Raw genomic sequence first — 25577 nt, 5'->3', positions numbered from 1 at the left:
TGAAAGTTGTCTGACCTTACAAGCAGAGCTTACCACCAACTCCATAGGAAGTGCCAAATGTTCCTTTCCAAGCTAAGCTGATTTTTAATGGAAATTGTACTTTTCCCTACAGGGATTCCTGAAAAATGAAAAGGATAATGCTTTGCTGTCTGCCATTGAAGAGTCCAGGAAACGGGTAAGTATTGAAAGCAATGTAAAATAATGTCCGTCTGTCCACTCATCTACCCACCCACCCACCCATCCATCCTTTTACCTGCCTATTACTCTATCCACCCACCCACCCACCCACCCACCCACCCACCCACCCACCCACCCACCCATCCATCCATCCATCCATCCATTTACTTGCCTGTTCGTCCGTCCATCCATCCATCCATCCATCCATCCATCCATCCATCCATCCATCCATCCATCCATCCATCCATCCATCCACCCCCCCACCCCACTCCATCCATGTCATTTTGGAACCATCCATGTTCTTCACAGCAGGATTTTTGGCAGTACATAAAGGTTAAACCTGATTATAACATGTTGAAAATCAATTAAAAAGTGAAAGGAGGGCTTTCAGGGTACTAATCAGCCCCCCAACACCATTTAGGCAGGAAAAAACAAAAGGGTAAGAGGGATCTAGATCAGCGGTGGGTTGCTACCGTTTCACACTGGTTTGGGCAAACTGGTATCAGCGGCAGCAGGCTCCACCCACCTGCCCCGATGTCATAAAAATGCTCTGCACATGTGTACTCGCACACTCCCATTCCCAAACTCGTAGCGAAGGTAAATGAAACCCACGACTGATCTAGATGTTCTTAGTGGAACCCTCATTAAGTATGAGATGGGCGTGCACTGCAGCTGCCAAAAAAAGCCAGTGCAGCCCTGGGCTGCATCAACAGAAGAATAGTATCAAGATCACATGAAATGATAGCACTGCTTTATACTACCTTAGTGAAACCACTACACAGCATATTACAAATTTATAAAAATTCCAAACCGGGACATATGCATGTGTGCCCACCCCGGAGCACCAGAAATCCGAAGACCCAGCTGACCAGTGCACATGTGTGCATTGGCCAGCTTGTCTTTACATGTGCCAGAAACTCAAAGACTAGCTGGCCGACATACTCATGCGCACTAATCAGCTGATCTTCGGGTTTCTGGCATGTCAGCGCACACGAAAACCAGCTAGCCAGCACATATGCGCGCACCATATACCAGAAGAGCAGCTGGCGATGGCACACATACCCACAGAGAGGGTTCTGCATGCCACCTCTGGCCTGCGTGCATAGGCTCGCCATCACGGCCCTACACCATTTCTGACCGATGGCAGTCCAGTCTCTTCTTGAAAGCCTCCAGTGATGAAGCTCCCATAACCTCTGATGGCGACTTCTGTTCCATTGGCTGATGGCTCTCACGGTCAGGAAATTTATCTTATTCCCAGGTTTAATATCTCCTTGTTCCGTTTCTATCCATTCTTCTTGTCTGGACTTCAGGTGCCTTGGAGGATAGCTTCCCCCCTTCCTCTCTGCGGCAGCCTCTCAAATATTGGAAGGTTGCTATCCTGTCTCCCCTGGTCCTTCTCTCCACTAGACCAGCCCTGCCCAGTTGCTGCAACCGTTCATTGTATGTTTAGCCTCCAGTCCCCTAATCATCTTTGTTGCTCTTCTCTGCTCTCTTTCTAGAGTCTCATCAATTTATTTATTTTTGTTTTATTTTTTTAAATTTTTATTTTATTATTTGCCAAACAAGTGTAGGCACAATAGTGCGCTGATGCACGCCCCTTACAGACTAGCCCTGTCCAGTTCCTGCAACCGTTCATTGTATGTTTAGCCTCCAGTCCCCTAACCTCCAGGTCTCTTAGTCCAGCCCCCTGCCCAAACAGGAGACCCTACACCATTTCTGACAGGCGGTGGTGGTCCAGTTTCTTCTTCAAAGCCTCCAGTGATGAAGCTCCCACAACTTCCAAAGGCAGCTTCTGTTCCATGGGTTGATTGCTCTCACCGTCAGAACATTCCTCCTTATTTCCAGTTTGAATCTCTCCCTGATCAGTTTCCATCCATTATTCCTTCTCTGGTCTTCAGCTGCCTTGGAAAATAGCTTGGCCCCCTCCGCTCATTTGTAGCCCCTCAAATATTGGAAGGCTGCTCTCCTGTCTCTCCTGGTCCTCTCTCTTCACTAGACTTCTCTAAGTTTACGCAAAGAAAGTCATAGTTAGCAGAGAGTTAGACAGAGGTGTTAGGAATTAGAATTTGGGAGATTCAAGTTCCTCCTCAGTCACGGAAACTTTTCCCGTGCTTTTTCTCATTATTTTCCTCTGCCCAGTCTAGAGACAGAATTGTTGCAGGGTAAAGAGAAATCCTGAGACAAGAGTTCCCCAACGGCTGGAGGAAAGGCGAGGTTTAACAACCCAAGCAGGACCTAGCAACTTAATCTGCTTTCCAAGCACACAATCGCACTGTGCCCATAAGTCAAATGGCCCTTCAGACTGTTAATTTGCAATTATAAGAGCAGTGATATGGAAGGATGGGAGGGAACCGATACAGTCATTGGTGAAAGGGTAGCCGAAATAAAATTGAGAGAAACAACACTTAAATGCCTATTTTAGTTGATGATGCCCCGGTGAATGTTATCTCTGAATTTGTCATGCTGTTGTCTGAATTCCTGCATTGCCTTATAGTTCCGTTGGCAAATCTCTTTAAATACAGCTTTCTCCAAGCTGGCGTTCCCCAGGATTTGTTAGGACTACAGCTGTCAAAATTGCAATTCTCAGATTTTTTAGCCTCCACACATCTGGAGCTGGCTCTGAGAACATGTGTTTTCTGGGATCCATGCTGAGAACATCAAAACTCTTATCTCTGGCAGGAAGTCTGTGCTTTCCCCATTAAAGAACTAACACGACAGTGATGAATTTAGGTTCTGAGGACTTGCAGCCAGTCCTTGAGTTACGACCACAATAGAGGCCACAGTTTCGGTTGCTAAGCAAGACATTAAGTGAATTTTGCCTCCCCATTTTACGACCTTCTTTCTTGGCACAGTTGTTAAGTGAATCACTGCAGTGATTCACTGGCTGTTAAGTGAATTTGGCTTCCCAATTGACCTTGCTTGTCAGGTCACAAAAGGTGACCCACATGACCAGGATCCTGCAGCCGTCATACATATGAGTCAATTGCAAAGCGTCTGAATTTTGATCATTTAATAGATTAACAGAGTTGGAAGGGACCTTGTAGGTCATCTAGTCCAGCCCCCCTGCCCAAGCAGGAGACCCTACACCATTTCTGACAGATGGCAGTCCAGTCTCTTCTTGGAAGCCTCCAGTCATGAAGCTCCCACAACTTCCGGGATGGCAAAAAATGGCCCAACGGGCAAACTGGACGTTCAGAAACGAATTTCCAGTTGGCCCGTTTGCCTGTTTTTCGCCATCCCCAGGCTTCAGGAGTTTGGAGCCTTCGGTGAGGCCTATGCGCAGGCGGCAGCACAGTGGGTTTTGCGCATGTGTGTGGGGAGGGCACACCTTTTTTGGCCTTTGCCTTCAAAAGTTGTAGGTGCTCCCACCACTGGAGGTTTTTAACAAGGGGCTGGACACAGCCAATTGTCTAAAATAGTATCGGATCTCCTGCTTGAGCCATTGTTAGCCATTATTCTGTAATATTGGTTTCATTTAGCTTACTTGCTTTATATGAAATGAGCAAGGGTTCATCCTGCCTTCTTCAGCATAAAAGATTAGGTAGCCAGTGATGAGAGAGACAACCCCCCCCCAGCTGCTGTCACTCAGAGAAATGACTGACGTGAAATAATCGAGTGTAGACATCTGGCAGAAGTTTAAAACGGGACTCAATTCTCCATACTCAAGGGTGGTCTATGTTTTTCACCCTGCAAGATCTCTTGACTTTCTCTCTCTCTCTCGTCTTTCCATCCCATTAGCTCTCCAAAATGGTTCTCCCACTTTGGATTTCCTAAACCAAACATGGTTTTTAAGGAAATGAATAAATTATGAGTAAAATAATAATAATCACATTTAGCGTAATTCTACTGTCTGCGGCTTGAAAGCATCAGAGTCCAAGAACCTTGGTTACTGGAAATAATTTTAATCCATGAAAGCTTGGGGAGGCGGGGGAATGCATTTAGAATCTTCTTGAGTTCTTATTTACAGAGAAGGAGTACAGAAGGTGAAATCCAAGGTAATAATTTTGTAAGCATGACGGAGATGTAGGGAGCAGGGAAAATATTTTATGCTGCTTTGGAATTGATGGGCAGTGAGGTTTAGAATTAGGGAGAAGGTTAATCTTAATATACATTTTATAATGCCTTGGTAAGGTCACATTTGGAATACTGCATCCAATTTTGGTCACAGCGACGTACAAAATATGTTGAGACTCTAGAAAGAGTTCATAGAAGAGCAGCAAAGATGATTAGGAGACTCCAGGAGAAAACATATGAAGAACGGTTGCAGGAACTGGGTATGTCTAGTTTAATGAAAAGAAGGACTAAGGGAGACATGATGACCATGTTCCAATATCTCAGGGGCTGCCACAAAGAAGAGGGAGTCAAGCTATTCTCCAAAGCACCTGAGGATAGAAAAAGGAGCAATGTGTGGAAACTAAACAAGGAGAGAAGCAACTTAGAACTAAGGAGAAATTTTCTAACAGTTAGAACAATTGATCAGTGGAACGACTTGCCTCCAGAAGTTCTGGATGCTCCAACACTGGAAGTTTTAAAGAAGAGATTGGATGACCATTTGTCTGAAGTGGTGTAAGTTTTCCTGCCTGAGCAGGGATTGGGCTAGAAGACCCCCAAAGGTCCCTTTCAACTTAGTTAAATTATAATTATTATTGTAAGCACATTTGGGAAACTGGAAGCTTAGTGTCCAGTACCTGGTCTCAAAGCTGCTTTTATTCTAAGGGCAACTGGGCTTTCTGATCTTTTAAAAAAAAGATATTTCTCATCCAAGAAAATTCTTCCATACCAATTAACTGGTAGGGAATTTCATTTCATCCCTCGCCAGTCAGTTAGAATGGGAGACTGTCCTACAGAAAAACCAGAAAGTCCAGTTGCCTTTTTAAATAAAATCAGAGTAGTGGCAATTTTATTATAGCCACAGGCCAGCATTGAACTAAGAAGCATTCGAAGCAAAACAAAAAAGATAAGATAATACAGTGGTCCCCCGATTATCGCGAGGGTTCCGTTCCAGGACCCCTCGCAATGATCGGTTTTTCGCGAAGTAGCGGTGCGGAAGTAAAAACACCATCTGCGCATGCGCAGATGGTGTTTTTACTTCCGCCGCAGCAGCGAGGAGCCGAAGATTGGGGTTTCCCCGCCGCCCACGCAAACTCCTCGCTGCTGCCGCGCCGGCCGCTTGTCCGCCCGCCGCTTGTCCGCCGCCTGCTTGCCCGCGTGCCCGCCCTTTGCCCGCCCCCGCCGTTCGCTCGCGCCGCTTCCCAGCTGAGTCCTGAAGCGAACTTCCGCGTTTGGCTTCAGGACTCAGCTGGGAAGCGGCGCTGGGGTTTCCCCGCCGCCCACACAAACTCCTCGCTGATGCCCGCCGCTCGCCCTCCCGCCAGCAAGAGGGGGAAGACCCAGGGAAGCCGCCCAGCAGCTGATCTGCCCGGCGCCATCTACGCATGCGTGGCCATAGAAAAAAGGGCGTGCATGCGCAGATGGTGTTTTTACTTCTGGGTTGAAAAATCGCTATATAGCGTTTCGCAATGCTCGAGATCGCGAAACGCGGGGGACCACTGTATTGTAATTAGTTGGTGTATTGGCAGTGGACGGCTAAAACCTGCCTAATTTTTGAAGGCACTACATTGGATTGATCCAATAACATTAATTGTACATTAAAAAGATTGGAGGGTTTTCCCAGGTACTTTTATCAGGTAAACGGTTATGAGATGGATCCGTGAACCCATATGGAAGATACAGTTTATGAGGACACAAGCTGTAGTTTGACTGCAGGGCCAGTCTCCGCTCATATGGAGTTTTTAAATTAATCAACCAACCAACCAACCAACCAACCAACCAACCAACCAACCAACCAACCAACCAACCAACCAACCAACCAACCAACCAACCAGTCAATCAACAAATACATTCATTCATTCATTCATTCATTCATTCATTCATTCATTCATTCATTCATTCTTAAATTTATAGCCCACCCATCTCCAGATAGACTCAGGAAGACATACAACAATTAAAAATACAATAATAAAAATACTGTTTAAAACCCCAATATATCAATCATTCATAACTACTGGCTGCAGCAGAGTATAACACTCAACGGCCCCAGGCCTGCCAGCAAAGCCGTGTTTTTAAGGCCTTCCGAAAGGCCAGGAAGGTAGGGGCCATGCGAATCTCTGGAGGGAATTGGTTCCAGAGGACCGGAGCCACCACAGAGAAGGCCCTTCCTCGCAGCCTCGCCAGCAGGCATATTTTGCCTGATGGGACCTGGAGAAGGCCAACCCTGTGGGCTCTCATTGGTCGCTGGGACGTATGAGGCAGAAGACGGTCCCGCAAATAATCTGGTCCTAAACCAGTAATATATAAAAATTAAAAACATCTTTGGAAGGCACTTTACCTGGATGAACAAGAACCTCCATGGATGTCCAGTAGTCCGGCCAGATTATTCTTTTGAGTTCCTCAGCGGATGGTAAACCGAAACATTTTATAGCTTCTTTGTAACTACCAGGCTTTCACTGAAGTTGGGGTGGTGGTTTGTTCTTTCCTCTTTATCAATTTCTTCCCAGACCTTTGCCATGGCAGAAGAATATCATCGAGAATCAATGCTGGTGGAGTGGGAACAGGTGAAGCAACGTATCCTTCATACGCTGCTGGCTTCCGGAGAAGACACCCTGGATTTCACCCAGGAAAATGAGGTATTTGGGGTGGGGCGGGGGGTCTGGAGCAGCTAAAATTATTGGCTTGAATTAACCAGCTATTTGTTTGCCTTCAGATTTGTTTGTTTTTTAAAAGTAATTTTAAAATGTGCAAGTTTGTTCATCCTTCCTTGCAATGAAATAATGAAATTACTTGTTTTCTGAGCAACTCAGAAATGTAGGTTGAGAAAAGCTGAATTCTGCCACTGCTAACACGGAGCCTATTTTCCCCATGATTTATTCAGCTGTTTTCTTTATTTTTATGTCGCCAGTAACATCTATCTATCAATCAATCAATCTATCAATCTATCTATCTATCTATCTATCTATCTATCTATCTATCTATCTATCTATCTATCTATCATCTATCTATCATCTCTCTATCATCTATCTATCATCTATCTATCTATCTATCTATCTATCTATCTATCTATCTATCTATCTATCATCTCTCTATCATCTCTCTATCATCTCTCTATCATCTATCTATCTATCTATCTATCTATCTATCTATCTTCTATCTATCTATCTATCTATCTATCTATCTATCATCTATCTATCATCTATCTATCATCTATCTATCTATCTATCTATCTATCTATCTATCTATCTATCTATCTATCTATCTATCTATCTGTCTGTCTTCTATCAATCTATCTATCTATCATCTATCTATCTATCTATCATCATCTATCTATCTATCATCTATCTATCTATCTATCTATCTATCTATCTATCTATCTATCTATCTATCTATCTATCTATCTATCTACCTACCTACCTACCTACCTACCTACATACCTACATACCTATCTATCTAATTTATTTGATTTATAATTCTCCTCCTCATGGGCTTGGGGCAGCAAACAAGGATAAAATACAATGTAATAATAAGATAATTATAAATAGTTAATTATGAACAGTTAAAAAGGTTAAGAAAAATTTAAAAACCCAATATAAAACAGTTAATTATCCCTCATTCACACCACTGGCCAGAGCGAAAACTATTGCTTACGGCCCCAGGCCTTCTGGCATAGATGTGTTTTCAACTCCTTTTGAAAGGCGAGGAGAGTGGGGGCGGTACGAATCTCCGGAGGGAGTTGGTTCCAGAGGACTGGGGCCGGAACAGAGAAGGCCTTTCCCCGCGGACCCACCAGTCAGCATTTTTTGGCTGATGGGACCTGGAGAAGGCTGACTCTGTGCGACCCAACTAGTCACTGGGATATAATAATTTAATAATTATTATTATTAAATATATGTGAGGCAGAAGGCTATTCAGCTTTTGAATCTCTTATTCTCTATAATCTGCTCCTGCAGTTCAAAAAAAATATTTATATCCATTGCCTCTAGATATTTACTATTATTATCACTTTTATTCATTAAACATAAAACTCAGTCAACTAAACATTGTCACAAATACTACTGACTGGTGCTGATGGTTCAGATGGGTTGCTGCCACCATCCTAGCTTTTACATTTTGTAAAATATATGATGTTCAGAGCGTGTGAGCAGTGTGGTCGGGAAGTAGGAAAAGCAAGTAGGATGCTTGGCTGCATAGCTAGAGGTATAACAAGCAGGAAGAGGGAGATTGTGATCCCCTTATATAGAGCGCTGGTGAGACCACATTTGGAATACTGTGTTCAGTTCTGGAGACCTCACCTACAAAAAGATATTGACAAAATTGAACGGGTCCAAAGACGGGCTACAAGAATGGTGGAAGGTCTTCAGCATAAAACGTATCAGGAAAGACTTCATGAACTCAATCTGTATAGTCTGGAGGACAGAAGGAAAAGGGGGGACATGATCGAAACATTTAAATATGTTAAAGGGTTAAATAAGGTTCCAGGAGTGAAGTGTTTTTAATAGGAAAGTGAATACAAGAACAAGGGGACACAATCTGAAGTTAGTTGGGGGAAAGATCAAAAGCAACATGAGAAAATATTATTTTACTGAAAGAGTAGTAGATCCTTGGAACAAATTTCCAGCAGACGTGGTTGGTAAATCCACAGTAACTGAATTTAAACATGACTGGGATAAACATATATCCATTGTAAGATAAATACAGAGTAGCGCAGGTTTTTGCAATTCTACCAGAATTATTGCAGTAAGCTTCAATTTCTTGATGTGTTTTGTAAAATTCTTGGACATGGTGCCAAGTGTCCCAATGACAATAGTAATGGATTTAGACTTATGCACCCCTTCATAGTACTTTTACAGCCCTCTCTAATCAGCTTCTTGCCCCCAACAATCTGGGTCCTCATTTTGAAAGATGGAAGGCTGAGTGAATCTTGAGCCGCTGGCGAGATTTGAACTGATGAGCTACAGCTAGCAGTCAGCTGAAGTAGCCTGCAGTCCTGCACTCTAACCACTGTGCACCCCGGCTCTTATGATTATTATTAATTATTATTATCATTAATACTACTACTAATAAAAAATAAGTACATATCCCTAGTTATAGCCCCCCCCCCCATCTCCATTTTCTATTTAAAATGCTCTTCATTTAGAAACGTTTGCGGGAATCGGCTAAGAGTCTTCAAAATAGTAACAATCGAATGTCTCAGCCAGTTGCCGGATTTTTGTCCTCTTCCTTCAAAGTTCCTTCTTTATGTTTCCTGGATGTGTTCCTTGCTTGGAAATAGAATAGAATAGAATTTTATTGGCCAAGTGCGATTGGACACACAAGGAATTTGTCCTGGTGCATATGCTCTCAGCGTACATAAAATAAAATATACGTTTGTCAAGAATCATGTGGTACGACACTTAATGATTGTCATAGGGGTCAAATAAGCAATGAAGAAGCAATATTAATAAAAATCTTAGGATACAAGCAACAAGTTACAGTCATACAGTCAACATGGGAGGAAATGGGTGATAGGAATGAGGAGAAAAACTAGTAGAATAGAAGTGCAGATTTAGTAGAAAGTCTGACAGTGTTGAGGGAATTATTTGTTTAGTAGAGTGATGGCGTTCAGGGAAAAAACTGTTCTTGTGTCTAGTTGTCTTGGTGTGCAGTGCTCTGTAGCGACGTTTTGAGGGTAGGAGTTGAAACAATTTGTGTCCAGGATTTGAGGGGTCAGTAAATATTTTCCCCGCCCTCTTTTTGACTCGTGCAGTCTACAGGTCCTCAATGGAAGGCAGGTTGGCAGCCATTGCTTTTTCTGCAGTTCTGATTGTCCTCTGAAGTCTGTGTCGGTCCTGTTGGGTTGCAGCACCAAACCAGACAGTGATAGAGGTGCAAATGACAGACTCAATGATTCCTCTGTAGAACTGTATCAGCAGCTCCTTGGGCAGTTTGAGCTTCCTGAGCTGGCGCAGAAAGAACATTCTTTGTTGTGCTTTTTTGATGATGTTTTTGATGTTAGGTGACCATTTTAGGTCTTGAATTGTTGTGCTGACAACTTGTATAAGCCGCAGTGAAGGTCCATGTTTTTTTTCTTCTTCTTCAAGTCATGGTCCTGGAAAGTAGGTAGGATCTCTGAGTGCTCTGCAGTGGCTGAGCTTAATGGATTTGGCAAGCTGTTTTGGCAAGCAACTTTCAGCTCCTTTCAGGCTTTGGCGAACCTTCCTTTCAAAATTCTGCGATTCTGAACTTTCCTTCCGAGCCGGTCAAACGTGTTGCTTGTCACTCTGTGATCCAATATTCAAAGGTCCCTGCCAGGTTTTTGGAAGAATCTCAGAGAAAGGGGACGGGGGAGAAATAGCATCGAGGAAGCCCGCTCCATTCCGACTCTCCCAATGGTTAAAGAGATTGCAACGTGATCTGTCGTCCTCCTCTTTCATTCCCTTAGTGCCGTGCCCGCTACGATATTTGGTTTGTCGCTGCAAGAGCATTTAGAAACCCTTGGTAGGACGTTTTTGTTCTCGGCTTCAGAGTCAAAAAGCCCAGGAGGTTTGAAGTACATCTGCTGCGTTGAAAGCCGGTGGTTTAATTTCTCCATTGCAAATTTGCACTTCTGTTCTTTTGTAAGGAGGGAAATATAGAGAAAGAGAGATATAGTGAGAAAGAGAGAGAGAGATTCTTATCCTTTAGATATAATAGGGCTTTAATTGATACCCCAGAGTTGGAAAAATCAGCTGAAAAGCACAGATCCAAACGCCGCGGGAGGCAGGTCAGCAAGGGAGCCAATTTCCAAGCATTGGATGGTGGTTGTTGTTTTTTTTAAATATACCCCCACACATTATACTTAAATAAAGTCAATTACCAACACGGTCTTTGTAGTTCAAAGAAAGCAACCTACAGATCCTGCTTCCTTTTGAAGTTTGCACAGCTCCCTAAACGGAAAGGCCTACCAGCTGGTTAAAAGGGAAAATACCCCGCGACTTATTTTAACTGAACTGCGCAGTCTAATAATAATGCACAGATCAAGAATCCCATTTCTTGGGTCTGCTGCTTTCACTTCTCTCCCGCCGTCTTCCCAGTTTGTCCGTTTCTTCTACCTTTTTTTGTGGCAATAACAGACTGTCCTTAGCTTAGGACGACCACAAGGGAGCCCTACGTTGCTCAGCGAGATGGCTGTTAAGTAAACCTTGCCCCATTTTTACGAACTTCTTTGCCTTCCCCGTCAAGCCGAAGCCATCATTTTGAGTTGGAGGCTTTGGCCTGCCACAAATAGAAAAGTACTGTGGGAATTTTAGCGATGCACTTTGGGATGAACAACCTTCAAACGGTGCGGGACTATGAACAGATTTCCAGGAAAATTGCAAGATTGCAGGAACCATTATCACTTCAGTTTGAGATAGCAATAGCATTTAAACCTACACAGCTTTTCGTACTGCTTTTACAGCCTTCTCTAAGCTGTTTACAGAATCAGCCTCTTGCCCCTCACAATCCAGGGCCTCATTTTACCCACTTCAGAAAGGCTGAGTCAACCTTGAGTCAATCAGGATTGAACTCTTGGCAGTGGGCATAGTCAGCTTGCAATACTGGATGGTGGGAAGGGAAGGGAAAGGAAGGGAAGGAAAGACAATAGCAATTATTATTATTATTATTATTATTATTATTATTATTATTATTATTATTAGTATTATTAGTATTATTAGTATTATTAGTATTAGTATTATTAGTAGTAGTATTATTAGTAGTAGTATTAGTATTAGTATTATTAGTATTATTATTATTAGTAGTAGTATTATTATTAGATTTGTATGCCGCCCCTCTCCAAAGACTCTGGGCGGCTCACAACAACAGTAATACAATATACAGAATACAAATCCAATATTAGATAAAAAGCTAAATTTAAAACCCATAAATATTAAAAACAATTGGTACTGCACAATCACACCATTCTCATGTATTACAGTCAGAAAAAAGGTGGGGGGGGGAGAGATAGTTAGTTCCCCCATGCCTGGCGACATAGATAGGTCTTCAACATCTTGTGGAAGGCGGAAAGAGTGGGGGCAATTCGAATCTCCAGGGGGATTGATTCCAGAGGGCCGGGGCTGCCACAGAGAAGGCTCTTCCCCTGGGTCCTGCCAAACGGCATTGTTTAGTCGACAGGACCTGGAGAAGGCCAACACTGTGTGACCTGATTGGCCGCTGGGATTTGTGCGGCAGAAGACGGTCCTGCAGGTATTCTGGTCCGATGCCATGTAGGGCTTTATAGGTCATTACCAACAGAAAAGCAATGGCATTTAGGCTTGTATACAGCTTCATAGTGCTTTCACAGCCCTCTCTAAGCGGTTTACAGAATCAGCCTCTTGCCCCCCACAATCCAGGTCCTTATTTTACCCATCTGGACGGAGGGAAGGCTGAGTCAACCTTGAGCCAGTGGTGAGATTTGAACTGCTGGACTATAGCTAGCAGTTAGCTGAAATAGCCTGCAGTGCTGCCTTCTAACCACTGGGCCACCCTGGCTCTTATGCCGATGCAGGCAGGAAGAGGCTCATCCCCAACAGGCAGCCTGCACCTGCCTTCAAAAGCGAAGGGACACAGGGCAGAAAACGCCCTAAAGGAAAGTGCAGCTCTACAACTCAGTCCTTTCAGCAGTTCCCCAAAGGCTTCCTACCCATTTGCACCACTCAGGTGACACTGAGGACAGAGACAAACCTCCAAAGTGGCCTTAACAACCCTCTAATTTTTTTTTTAAAAAAAATATTTTTATTGAATTTTTCTTAAAAAGACAAACAAAGACATACAACATTAAACATTCAAGGAGCTGTCATTGCTCCGCTTATCTTAGAAGTCTAACTACTACAAAAATTAAAACCCTAACTATAATCAGATCAATAGAAAAATAGCATACATTTTTATTAAACATTTGTTAAATTTGACTCTATATGTTAATTTAATTACTTTGTCTGTAAATTACTTCTTTTGTAAAAAAAAATAATATAATGAATAGCATATTTAAATTTACTTTACTATAAACATTTTTAAACTATCAAACTCTAACTTATAATGACCCTCTAAATTAAATGGATGCAAACGACCAGCTGTCTGCAAGGGATACAAATCCTTCCATTCCCCACCATCCAGTCAGAGCCGAAGAAGCTTTTTGGATGAGAAGTGAAACATCTTCAAAGAAAAAAAACCAGAAAGTCCAATGGCCTCTTGAAAAAAAAAAAGCACCTTTTGGGGGGGGGGGGGGGCAGCCCTGACCGGGAGGACTGAGAGTCTCCATAGGCCACGCACCGTCCTAAATCTTGCAGTGGGTGGATCACCCTTCCCCTGGGCACCACTGTAGCTGTGGCATGCTTGCAGGATTACCGCATGCTCGGGTGCTTGCGGTTTGCAACAAGTGAAGCTTAATAAGGGAAAAGCAGCTGCATTCAGGCTGGCGACGTTTCCTGCTGCCGAATTCTCTCCCCATTTGCAGTAGAAAATCCACTTAGGGCAACATAGCTTGTCACACACACACTCACAAAAAAAATATATCTCATTTTTATGTCCATTGGACTTTTTGTCTGTAATGATTTATTGAACACCGCAGTTCTCGTGACTCGTGCACAAAACAAACGGCACAGCTATTTTTACCATGCTGCAAGCTTTTTTTTGCCATCCGTGCCTCCGAGAGATTGACAGGAGGCTGGGGAATGCGGTATTCTCTCCCCCCTCCCACATTGAAATGTTGGTACCGGGTTTCATTGGGTTCATCATGCTCAGTCATGGCGCATTGCTTAAAAACACACACCGGAGTGGGGATGCCTGGGTTGCTTTTGGTTTCCCGGCGCTTTTTCAATAGAGTGGAACCTCCTCTGTGATTTGGGATTCTTGCTTCTGAAAGCAAACGTGTATTTGGCCAGGATTGTGCTGCAGGTGTGGAGGGCAAATGTGATCTTAGAAAAAGAAGTGGGTGCTTTAAGGATGTGCAGACAGGCACTGTGGGAGCTCCTCTATGTGTCCCAAAGCACCATTTTGCCTTGCATTGCTCAGTATTTTGTTTTTTGTTCTAACAAATGAATCCTATGTTTTTCTTTCATTGTCAGAAACAAGGATAGATTGACATCTTCTCTTCTCTTCTCTTCTTCCTCTCCTCTCCCCCTCCCCTCATCTCCTCCCTTCCATTTTCTCTCCTCTCCTCCCTTACATCTTCTCTCCTTTCCTCTCCCCTCCCTTCCTCCCTTCCATTTTCTCTTCTCTCTCTTTTCTTCTTTCTCTTCTCTTCTCTCCCCTTCTCTCCCCTCCTCTCCCCCTTCCCTCCCTTCCTCCCTTTCATTTTATCTTCTCTTTTCTCTTCTCTTCCCTCCCCTGCCCTCCCCTCCCCTGCCCTTTTCCTCTCCCCTCCTCTTTCCTCTCTCTTTCCTTCCCTCCCTTTATTATTTTTACAAATAACCCATGGCAGCAAATAAAACCAACAAAACCTTCCTTCTCTTATTTTCTTTAAAACTTGCTTACTTTTTTTTGTATCTTATTCTATAGATTTTCTTTTTTAAGAAGGAACAAATTCCTAAATGTGATGGCTGACATATGTAGGGTTTGTTTGAGCAGAGAAGTAAAATCTTAAGAAGTTCTAAAGAACAAGCACTTCAGCAGGCAGGATTTCTGGCTGGCTCCCGTGTAAATACTGAACACCAAATTATGTGTTAAGTAAAGCTTTAATTAAGTTTTTAAAAATGCATTATTTTACTGGCTGCAAAATTCTGCATTTTTAAAGAAAAAAATGTGAGTTGCTTAAAGGAAAAAGTAAATGAGGCAATCAGTGTCCAAAATAGTTTGCAACATCAGGGGATGTTGCCTTTTGCACTGATGACATAACCTAGTTTGGACATGAAACGTCTGCAAGAAAACTACTCAGGGAGCAACTAGGACCCCACAGTTCAACCCTGTGCTAGAAGTATCCTCTTCCATTGAGACCGAGCGCTGAGCAGCCTTTTTGTCTTTCCTCTACAGCCTAGTTACGCCAGTGAGTTGCCTCCACCAGGTCGCAGTTCCTTGGATAACACAGAGATGGCCTACGCCCGACAGGTGAGTGCCTCACTTGAACCAAGAGCAGTTTTAGGAAACTCTGGATTTTTTCCTCCAACAAAGATCTTGTGGGTGAGGAGGGTTTCATGCAAAGGGAGGGAATGAATTGCACTAGGCTGGACATCCGTGTGTGTCGCTCTTTTTCAGATTTATATGTACAATGAGAAGATTGTGAACGGACACCTTCAGCCTAATTTGGTAGACCTTTGTGCTACTGTGGCCGAATTGGATGATAAGGTATTATTTATAATTTAGCTTCAGAAATTATTCTGACCATTTTTTAGTTTGTATCCTTCCTTCCCTCCCTCTCTCTGTTTCAGAATTGTGCCTGCTCTGAAAATAATTTGAAAAGGGTATTTTGCATATCTCACAAGCCCCGTGCCTCTCTGCTGCTCATTGGCAACTGCTATTTTGCAGGGTTTCAGTTTAGCCTGAAAAAAGTGGTATCTCCTTTAAGGAATCAGCTTATTAAAGGAATCCTATGCACAGCTCTAGTTATGAACAGTCTCTGGGTCTGTCTGTCTGTCTCCAGTATCTATCTTTCCATCCATCCATCCATCATCTATCTATGTATCATCTATGTATCACCTATCTTAGATGCCGGGGTGGCGGAGTGGTTAGAGTGTAGCATTGCAGGCTACTTCATTATGCATTATGAAGTGGTATACAGTGATCCCCCCGATCATTGCGAGGGTTCCGTTCCAGGACCCCCCGCAACGAGCGGGTTTTCGCGAAGTAGCGCTGCGGAAGTAAAAAAACCATCTGCGCATGCGCAGATGGTGTTTTTACTTCCGCAGCGCTAGCGAGGAGCCGAAGATTGGGGGCGGCGCGGCTGTTTTAAAATGTCGCCGCCAGCATGGGGGGCATGCCAGCACCCCCCGGACCCCCAACCCGGGTTTGGGGGGCTTCTAGGAAGCCCCCCATGCTGGCGGCGACGTTTTAAAACAGCCGCGCGGCTTGCCAACTGAGTCCCGAAGACAAACGTCATAGGCGAACTTCCGCGTTTGTCTTCGGGACTCATTGGGAAGCGGCGAGAATGAACGGCGTGGGCGGGCGAAGGGCGGGCGGCAGCGAGGTGTTTGCGTGGGCGGTGGGGAAACTCCTTGCTGATGCCCGCCCCTCGGGGGAAGACCTAGGGAAGCCGCCCAGCAGCTGATCTGCCCGGCGCCATCTACGCATGCGTGCCCATAGAAAAAAGGGCGCGCATGTGCAGATGGTGGTTTTACTTCCGGGTTGCAAAATCGCAAATTAGCCCGTTCGCAATGATCGGGAACGCAATAACCGGGGGATCACTGTATAAGTCTAAATGCTATTTGCTATCTCTTTCTCCCTCCCTCCCTCCCTCCCTCCCTACCTACCTACCCATCCATCCATCTATCCATCCATCCATCTATCCATCTATCATTTGTTAGAGTAACGTTTTGCAGAAGCTAGCCCACCCAGATAGCCAAAGCAGTTAACTAGCCTGCCTTAGACCAGTATATCAGGAACCTTCATCTTGAAGATAATTGAAAACACATATTTCTTAGGAAAATATTTACTTCTTTCGTAGCAAACCTACACTTAACTATTTACACTGTAGCTCTCTAGTAGTTAATATACAAAGTACTTAGTAGTTAATATACAAAGTACTCACAATTCTCTACCTACATTCTCGGTTACAGTATTTAGCAACAATTCTTCAGTCACCACAAGCCACTCTAAACCATACTAAGCCACAATACCTTCAAGCCAAGCCATAAGCCACACCCATGCAAAGGTGCATTATGTACTTTTGTCAGCCAATCAGGTTATATTACAATTCACATACTGTATTCACCATGACAAGGCAGTTTTACATTGTTAAAGTTATACAATTCTTCTCTCTGCAATTTGAAATATTCTCTCAAGTAGGCTTGATCCTGACTCTATCTATCTATCTATCTATCTATCTATCTATCTATCTATCTATCTATCTATCTATCTATCTATCTATCTATCTATCTATCCATCCATCCATCCATCCATCCATCCATCCATCCATCCATCCATCCATCCATCCATCCATCCATCCATCTCTGTCTATCCCCCCTCTCTCTCTCCCCCTGCCCTCCTCCTTTCTCTCTCATAACCAGGGCTATATGTCTGTGTGTATTGTAGCCTAGCCATCACTAGCTCATATCTTTTAAATGCCACCTTTTCACAAAGCTGTGCCTCAAGGTAGGCTGTGTCTCTCCCACACCTGTTGCAGAACATCGCTGACTTGTGGGCCATGGTGAAGCAAATGACGGATGTTCTGCTAGTTCCAGCAAGTGACACATTGAAAATACGGACCAGCATGGAGGTGCAGATGGAGTTTGTCAGGCAGGCCTTGCAATATCTCGAGCAAAGGTATCAATCCTTAAATAGAATTTTTTTTTGGGGGGGGGGGGTGGACTCCCAGGAAGCTGCCTCTGGGGCTTCAGGGAAGCTTTCCTGAAGCGTCCGGAGGACAAAACGGCCTTTCCAAAGGCAGAAAATAAGCTGGGAGGATAAAGGACAAAGCCTTGCATGCCTTCCCATATAGCTCTGTATGCCACCTGTGGCACACATGCCATAGGTTCTCCATCATGCTTGAGCAATTTCTAAGGTCCTTTCCGACTCTATTCTGATTCTGATGCGTTGTTTGCAATCAGTGAAAGGGTGTTTCGCTATCCTGACTGATCATCCATGCCTGATTCCTTGCAGCTACAAGAACTATACCTTGATGACGGTCTTTGGAAATTTGCACCAAGCTCAGCTGGGTGGAGTACCTGGAACGTATCAGTTGGTCCGCAGTTTCTTGAACATCAAACTCCCCGTGTCTGTTCCGGGTCTGCAGGTAGGAACATCCAAGACACCATGGTCCTAGCAACCTTGGTTTACTTTTTATTCATTTATCTAAGCAGAAAATGCACGTGTCAGGTTGGAGAGTTTCTCATACTTGCTAATGGCGCACTTTGTATTAGTTTTCCTAAGACTGCTGAAGGGGCTTCGTTCTTTTAAAAATCCCGCTGGCAAATATTAATTGCAAACTTAAGCGGTTTCTCCAAAAGCATCTCTCTTGCGTAGTCTAAGATCATTCAAAAAAACTAGCAGCGGATTGTTTTTAGACCTTGTGGTTGTGATTATGCATCGTGGTGTTGCTTTTGGTTCTTTATGGATATGTTGTTTGGTTTGGGTTTTAATTCTCGTTCGCAATTCTTAGAGTGTTGCAAGATGGATCACTTTGCAAATAGTTTAATTAAAGGAATGAGTATCAGTCACTTATTTTATTTATGGGCAAAAGGTCCCAAAGAAGTACCTACATCCATCCATCCGTCCGTCCGTCCGTCTGTCTGTCTGTCTCTCTCTCTCTCTGTGTATACATACATTTATGTATGTATATGTGTATATATATGTGTATGTGTGTGTATATAATATACATACATACATACATACATACATACATACATACATACATACAGTGGTACCTTTACTTAAGAACTTAATTAGTTCCGTGATGTTCTTAAGTAGAAAAGTTTGTAAGTAGAGGCAATTTTTCCCATAGGAATCAATGTAAAAGCAAATAATGCCTGCAAACCCATTAGGAAAGAAATAAAAGCTCGGAATTTGGGTGGGAGGAGGAGGAGGAAAAAGAGGAGGAGGACAGTCGCTGCCGAAGGAAGAAGGTGAGGGGAGGAGAATACAAAAAAATCCAAAACTTTAAGGCTTTTAAAAAAAAAAGGGGGCGAGGAGGCAGCGAGGAGGAGCACGTGCCTCCCATACACCTGGCGCAAGGCAGCCTCCTATACACTGCACCAGAGAGAGAAACCCAGGGGGAATGGCAGGAAACTGGCTGGGCATTTGTGCCTCTCTCAAATTTCCTGGGAAATTTTTCCGGGCTTGGGTTCTTAAGTAGAAAATGGTTCTTAAGAAGAGGCAAAAAAATCTTGAACACCCGGTTCTTATCTAGAAAAGTTCTTAAGTAGGGAGGTGTTCTTAAGTAGAGGTACCACTATACATAAATTATGCAGAGATACTTTGAAAACAGTGCATTGTCTGGGTGCGTTTCATTTTACAGAGAAAGAACAAATGGTCTGATTATAATAGTAAAAATGAAAATTGTACTATTAATAATAATGTTAAATATTAAATAATTAAATTAAAAATTAAAGAAGTACCTAAGTCTTGATCACCGCAAGCTGCTTGTGGAATAGCATTTTCACATCAGTGCCACATTTAAAAAAAGAACATTGATGAGAAAAACAGCCTAGTATATTAAGGGGGGCGGGATGAGCATTTGATAGGTTTTGTTTCCCTCCCCTTGGTGGTACCTTCCGGGAAAATCCTGGAATAAATGAGCAGAAACTGCAAGGAACCAGATGCTGAGTGAGCATCGGGAGAACCTTTCTAAAAATGAGATCAGTTGAACGGTGGCATTCTTTTAAATTGCTTGGCAAGGTAGTGGGTTTTTCTTCCTTGGCGGAATGTAAACACAGTTAGGGGAAGATGGCGCACTGAATAGAGATCTCTGCGATATGATTTCTTAAGAGGCTTCTCAGCGTGAGGAATCAGAAAAACTGCGTCGAGAAAACAGAATGGACGGCCTCGGGTGGCGTCTTTCTGCTCACAGCCAGGCCTATTCCGTAGCTAAGCTTCCTGCAAACGGAAGACGGGAGAAGCAGCGTTCCCCAATTCCCTTCTGACCGTATCCTCTTCTATACCAGTTTGAAGAATTCCCCATCTGCCTGCAGCACAAAGGCCATCCCGTGCAAATGGAAATGTCGACTAAAATGTCTCCCTGCATCTTTGGAGGCTCTTGATAGATGACATTTGCATTCATGAATATGCAAATATAATTTCTGAAAATATGTACACGTAGAATAAGCATCTTTTTAAAAGGCAGAGAGGGTTTGAATATCACTAGGAATGTTTTTTTAAGGTCTGCAAGACTTATTTTTATTCAAAGGAATCTTCAGTCAATTGTACCCAACCAGTTACAGTTTAAACATGTGTTTCCTATTGTTCTGTCGAGGTCTCTGATAGAATCCTCCCGAAAATTCACAGATACAAAGTTCAGACACACACACGTTTGAAAATTCAAAACAATGTTCTTTATACTGAAAATCCAAATAAATTAAGCACTCTATTTGTATAGCAAAGAGCACTCATCTCCAAACAAACTGGTAATTTGTACAAGTCCCTTATCAGTTCTGAGATACTTAGCTTGTAGCTGTGAGGCAGTTCACAGTCCTTCTTCTTTCACAAAGTGAAACACACTTTGCTCTGGTTTAGTTTCAAAGCGGGGAAAAATCAGCACACAAAGGTCAAAGTCAGCAAGGCAGGCACAAAACACAACGATCAGATAATCCTCCACAATGGCCAAACCCACAGGCTGCTATTTATAGCAGCCTCACTAATTACCACAGCCCCACCCAACCACAGGTGGCCTCATTTTCTTTGATAATAATCTCTCAGTTGTTGTTGCCTATGCATCGCTCTCCACATGTGTGGCTGTATCATTAACTCTTGTTCTGAATCCAAGGAGGAGCTAGATAATTGATCTCCTTCTGAGCTGTCTGCCACACTCTCCTCCTTCCTGTCACTCATGTCTTCTTGGTCAGAGGAGCCTTCATCAGCAGATTCCACCGGGAGCAAAACAGGCCTGCGGCATGTGGATGTCTCCCACACATCCACAGTCCTTGGGGCAGGAACTGGGCCTGAGCTATCCACAAGACCTATCTTCTAAATTCAAGCTCTTTGTTACAATATAGCAGTTCTTTACATTACCATGTCTCCCCGAAGATAAGACCCTGCTTTATATTTTTGACCCCAAAATAAGCACTTGGCCTTATTTTCGGGGAGGTCTTATTATTTTGGGGCACAGTGGAGTAAGACTTGTTCTCTTATCTGATCTCCAGCTCCCTAACCTTAACGAGGGGAAATGGTATTTTTAGGAGTAGGGTTTATTTTGGGGAAAGGGTTTATTTTAGGGGGAGGGCCTATATTCAGGGTAGGGCTTATTTTCAGGGAAACATGGTAAAAAAGTGACTCATGACTACTTTTACACTTACAATCGTTGTCACATACCTATGGTCACATGATCAAAATTCAGGCACTTGACAATTGACTCATATTTATGATGGTTATAGTGTCCCACGAAGGTCATATGATTCCCTTTTACGACCTTCCGACAAGCAATGTCAATGGGGAAGCTAGATTTACTTAACCGAGTTACTAACTTAACAACTGTGGCAAGAAAGAGGTTGTAAACTGGAGCGCAACTCCGTGAACCAACTGCCTCTCTTAGCAACCAAAATTTTGGCCTCAATTGTAGTCGTAAATCAAGGACTGTCTGTTAACAAGTCAAATCTCTGGACGATTTTCTTCTTCTGTTGTTTTAGGACGGGGAAGTGGAAGGTCATCCTGTCTGGGCCATCATTTACTACTGCATGCGCTGCGGGGACTTAATGGCGGCCATGCAAGTGGTCAACCTAGCTCAGCACCAGCTGGGAGATTTCAAAACTTGGTTCCAGGAGTACGTGCACAGCAAAGACAAAAGGTACTTAGATAATGCCAGAAGAGGCCAGGGGAAAGTATTTATTCCTTCCTTCCTTCCTTCCTTCCTTCCTTCCTTCCTTCCTTCCTTCCTTCCTTCCTTCCTTCCTTCCTTCCTTCCTTCCTTCATTTAATTTGACTTCTATGCCGCCCAATCCCAAAGGACTCAGGGCGGCTTACAACAGTAATAAAATTACAAATTAACAATAAGAAGAACCCTAATTAAAACTCATAATAGAGCAACTCACCAACACACGTACATACTATTCACGCAGTCATATTCATACAGGTGGTCAAGTTGGTGTTAATTTAGGGCCCCCAAGCCTGCCGGCATGGCCAGGTCTTCATGGCCTTACGAAAAGCCAGCTGGGTGGGAGCAGTGCAGACATTCGGTGGGAGTTGATTCCAGAGAACCAGAGCAGCAACAGAGAAGGCTCTGCCCCGAGGGGCCGCCAGTCTACATTGCTTGGCTGACGGGACCTGGAGGAGACCAACTCTGTGTGCTCTAATTGACCTCTGCGAGGTATATGGCAGGAGATGGTCCTGTAAATAATCTGGCCCTAAGCCGTATAGGGCTTTATAGGTATAGGTTTGCAAGTATGGATGTCAGGGGGTGACGCAAAGCAGAAGAACGAATTCCACTTGTTTGAGTCCGGTAATGAGTTCCACGCTTCATAGAAACATAGAAGTCTGACGGCAGAAAAAGACCTCCTGGTCCATCTAGTCTGCCCTTATACTATTTTCTGTATTTTATCTTAGGATGGATATATGTTTATCCCAGGCATGTTTAAATTCAGTTACTGTGGATTTATCTACCACGTCTGCTGGAAGTTTGTTCCAAGGATCTACTACTCTTTCAGTAAAATAATATTTTCTCATGTTGCTTTTGATCTTTCCCCCAACTAACTTCAGATTGTGTCCCCTTGTTCTTGTGTTCACTTTCCTTTTAAAAACACTTCCCTCCTGGACCTTATTTAACCCTTTAATATATTTAAATGTTTCGATCATGTCCCCCCTTTTCCTTCTGTCCTCCAGACTATACAGATTGAGTTCATTAAGTCTTTCCTGATACGTTTTATGCTTAAGACCTTCCACCATTCTTGTAGCCCATCTTTCTTGTTAGAACTTTAAATTGTTTGCTCACCTTCAAAATCAACTTCAAGATAGGGCAGCATCATGTTTTCCGAACTTGTGCAGAAGACTTTTGATACTTTAAACCAGCGTTTTTCAACCTTGGCCACTTAAAAGGTATGTGGACTTCAATTCCCAGAATTCCCTAGCTGGACGATCCTGGAAATTGAGGTCCAGACATCTTCAAGTGTTTATGGTTGAGAAACACTGCCTTAAATTAATGGTTCTGAAACAGCTTGGATTCACAGAAGGTTCAGGCATTTCAAAAATGCACTTTTATTTTTTTCCTTCAACTGGAACATATCTATTTTTAAAATTAAAGCACTCTTACTGAGTGTGAAGCCACATTATATCGGCGGGAGGTACTTTGGATCTGTCCTAACAATCCACGTGACTACTCACTGTCCTATTATCAGGTTATATTGTTAGGTTGGTTTCTGCAATATAAAATACAGAGTTCCCTCGATTTTCGCGGGGGATGCGTTCCGAGACCGCCCGCGAAAGTCAAATTTCCGCGAAGTAGAGATGCGGAAGTAAATACACTATTTTTGGCTACGACCAGTATCACAAGCCTTCCCTTAACACTTTAAACCCCTAAATTACAATTTCCCAATCCCTTAGCAACCATTTAGATTATTACTCACCATGTTTATTTATTAAAGTTTAATTAAAAAAAATATTTATTAAAGGTGGACGAAAGTTTGGCGATGACATATGATGTCATTGGCGAGAAAAACCGTGGTATAAGAGAAAAAACAGCGAAGTGTTTTTTTATTAATATTTTTGAAAAACCGTGGTATAGACTTTTCGCAAAGTTCGAACCCGCAAAAATTGAGAGAACACTGTACACGAGCAGCAGTGTTCAGTCAGCAAAAAGACATCAAGAAAACAGTATTTCTGTCACAAGAAAGCTGCTTGACTCAAGAGACCACTTTTTCATATAAGCCACTTTTTATTGGTTATAAACTCTTATAAAATAGAAAATACGAAAGCAAATAAAAAGGCAGAGAAAGGTATGGAAGGGTAAGGAAAGAAAAAAAAAAGAAGCATTGACTTCTGACTATGTGTTACAGTAGAACTTTTGACCATCTGTTACAGTACATTAACAACAATCTGGACTTTTGGTTTTACCATAATAGTCATTTCTACAAAAATAAATACAGTGTTCCCTCGATTTTCACGGCTTCGAACTTCGTGAAAAGTCTATACTACGGTTTTTCAAATATATTAATTAAAAAATACTTTGCGGGTTTTTTCCCTATACCATGTTTTTTTCCGCCTGATGACATCATATGTCATCGCCAAACTTTCGTCCGCCTGTAATAAATATTTTTAAAATAAACTTTAATAAATAAACATTGTGAGTAATAATCTAAATGGTTGCTAAGGGAATGGGAAATTGCAGTTTAGAGGTTTAAAGTGTTAAGGGAAGGCTTGTGATACTGTTCATAGCCAAAAATAGTGTATTTACTTCCGCATCTCTACTTTGCGGAAATTCGACTTTCGCGGGCGGTCTTGGAACGTATCCCCCACGAAAATCGAGGGAACACTGTATAAGGATGAGTAAAGCAACAATCAATGCTTTTCTATTACTGTAAGACATGATTCACCCGTTGAAGCTTGCTCTCCATTAAGACCCCACCTCCATTTCAAACAAAGCAATAGAAATACTACGGAAAGCTGAAATTCAACTTATTTTGTCACAGCCATCCGGATAGATTTATATCCCTAGTCCACAAAATGCTTTAATTACCGCAAAAGAGATTTTTTATCAAGGGCCCTCTGGATGCTACAAGCAATACCAATGTATTTTTTTTTTAAAAAGCAGCAAAATAATATGGCAGCTCAGCACGTAGACAGAAACAACAAATGTAATTCAAGAAGCATCTTTCAAAAACAAAAACACACACAACCTTGGTAAAGCACATAGTTTCTGTGTTGTTTTCAAATCCTATGGGTGTGAAGATAGATAGATAGGTAGGTAGGCAGGTAGGTAGGTAGATAAATAAAACTCTATCAGTCTAATCTAGTGATGGCTAACCTTTCCCGGACCGAGTGCCTAAAGCCCACCCCACCTGCGTATGTGCTCCACCCTCCTACATGCTTCCGCAACCTCCTGCAGGTGCCTCACGCATACACACGCAGCCCCCCGTGGCTGCCCTGCCCCTGCGTATTCGTGGCAGAGACCCAAAGACCAGCTGGCTGGTGGGAGGCACGAATGCATGTGTGGCAGAGCTGAGCTGGGGTGACGGCTCTCATGTCCCCAGAGAGGGCGCTGTGTTTCATCTCTGCCACATGGGCCATAGGTTTGCCATCACAGGTCTAACCTGTAAATCCCAGAATCTAAATTTCATTCTTTTCCACATTAAGCACGAAGGTTAGAAGCGGTTTCCATGTGGAAATTAGAAGTACTTGTGTTCTTTTCGTTAAGCAACTAAGCAAGGAGTCAATATTGCCATTTCAGCCAACTCCATCAGCTTCTAGAACCATTTCTTCTATTGTAGGAATCAAAGTGTCCTTCAATTGTTGTGCATATAATAATCTTGCAGCTGTCAACATATATATTAGAATATTAGAATGAATATGAAGAATATTAGAATTAATGTGAAAGCTTGTTTTTTAAATATGTAAGGGTTTTTAAG

General features: G+C 42.9%; 1 protein-coding gene across 1 annotated transcript in view; it reads left to right on the top strand.

Annotated features, from left to right (window-relative positions):
- NUP93 (nucleoporin 93) overlaps window positions 1-25577 on the top strand; it is a 160871-nt gene that overhangs the window by 105789 nt on the left and 29505 nt on the right. The window contains exons 4-10 of the mRNA XM_070760494.1: window positions 113-175; window positions 6735-6863; window positions 15193-15267; window positions 15415-15504; window positions 17498-17637; window positions 17974-18106; window positions 21651-21808. Coding sequence (XP_070616595.1) covers window positions 113-175; window positions 6735-6863; window positions 15193-15267; window positions 15415-15504; window positions 17498-17637; window positions 17974-18106; window positions 21651-21808 — 788 coding nt within the window. The remainder of the gene's footprint in view (window positions 1-112; window positions 176-6734; window positions 6864-15192; window positions 15268-15414; window positions 15505-17497; window positions 17638-17973; window positions 18107-21650; window positions 21809-25577) is intronic.

The sequence above is a fragment of the Erythrolamprus reginae genome, chromosome 9 (assembly GCF_031021105.1).
Source record: "Erythrolamprus reginae isolate rEryReg1 chromosome 9, rEryReg1.hap1, whole genome shotgun sequence".
NCBI lineage: Eukaryota > Metazoa > Chordata > Lepidosauria > Squamata > Dipsadidae > Erythrolamprus > Erythrolamprus reginae.
Note: the sequence above shows the minus strand (reverse complement) of the source record. Positions and strands in the feature narration are given on the sequence as shown.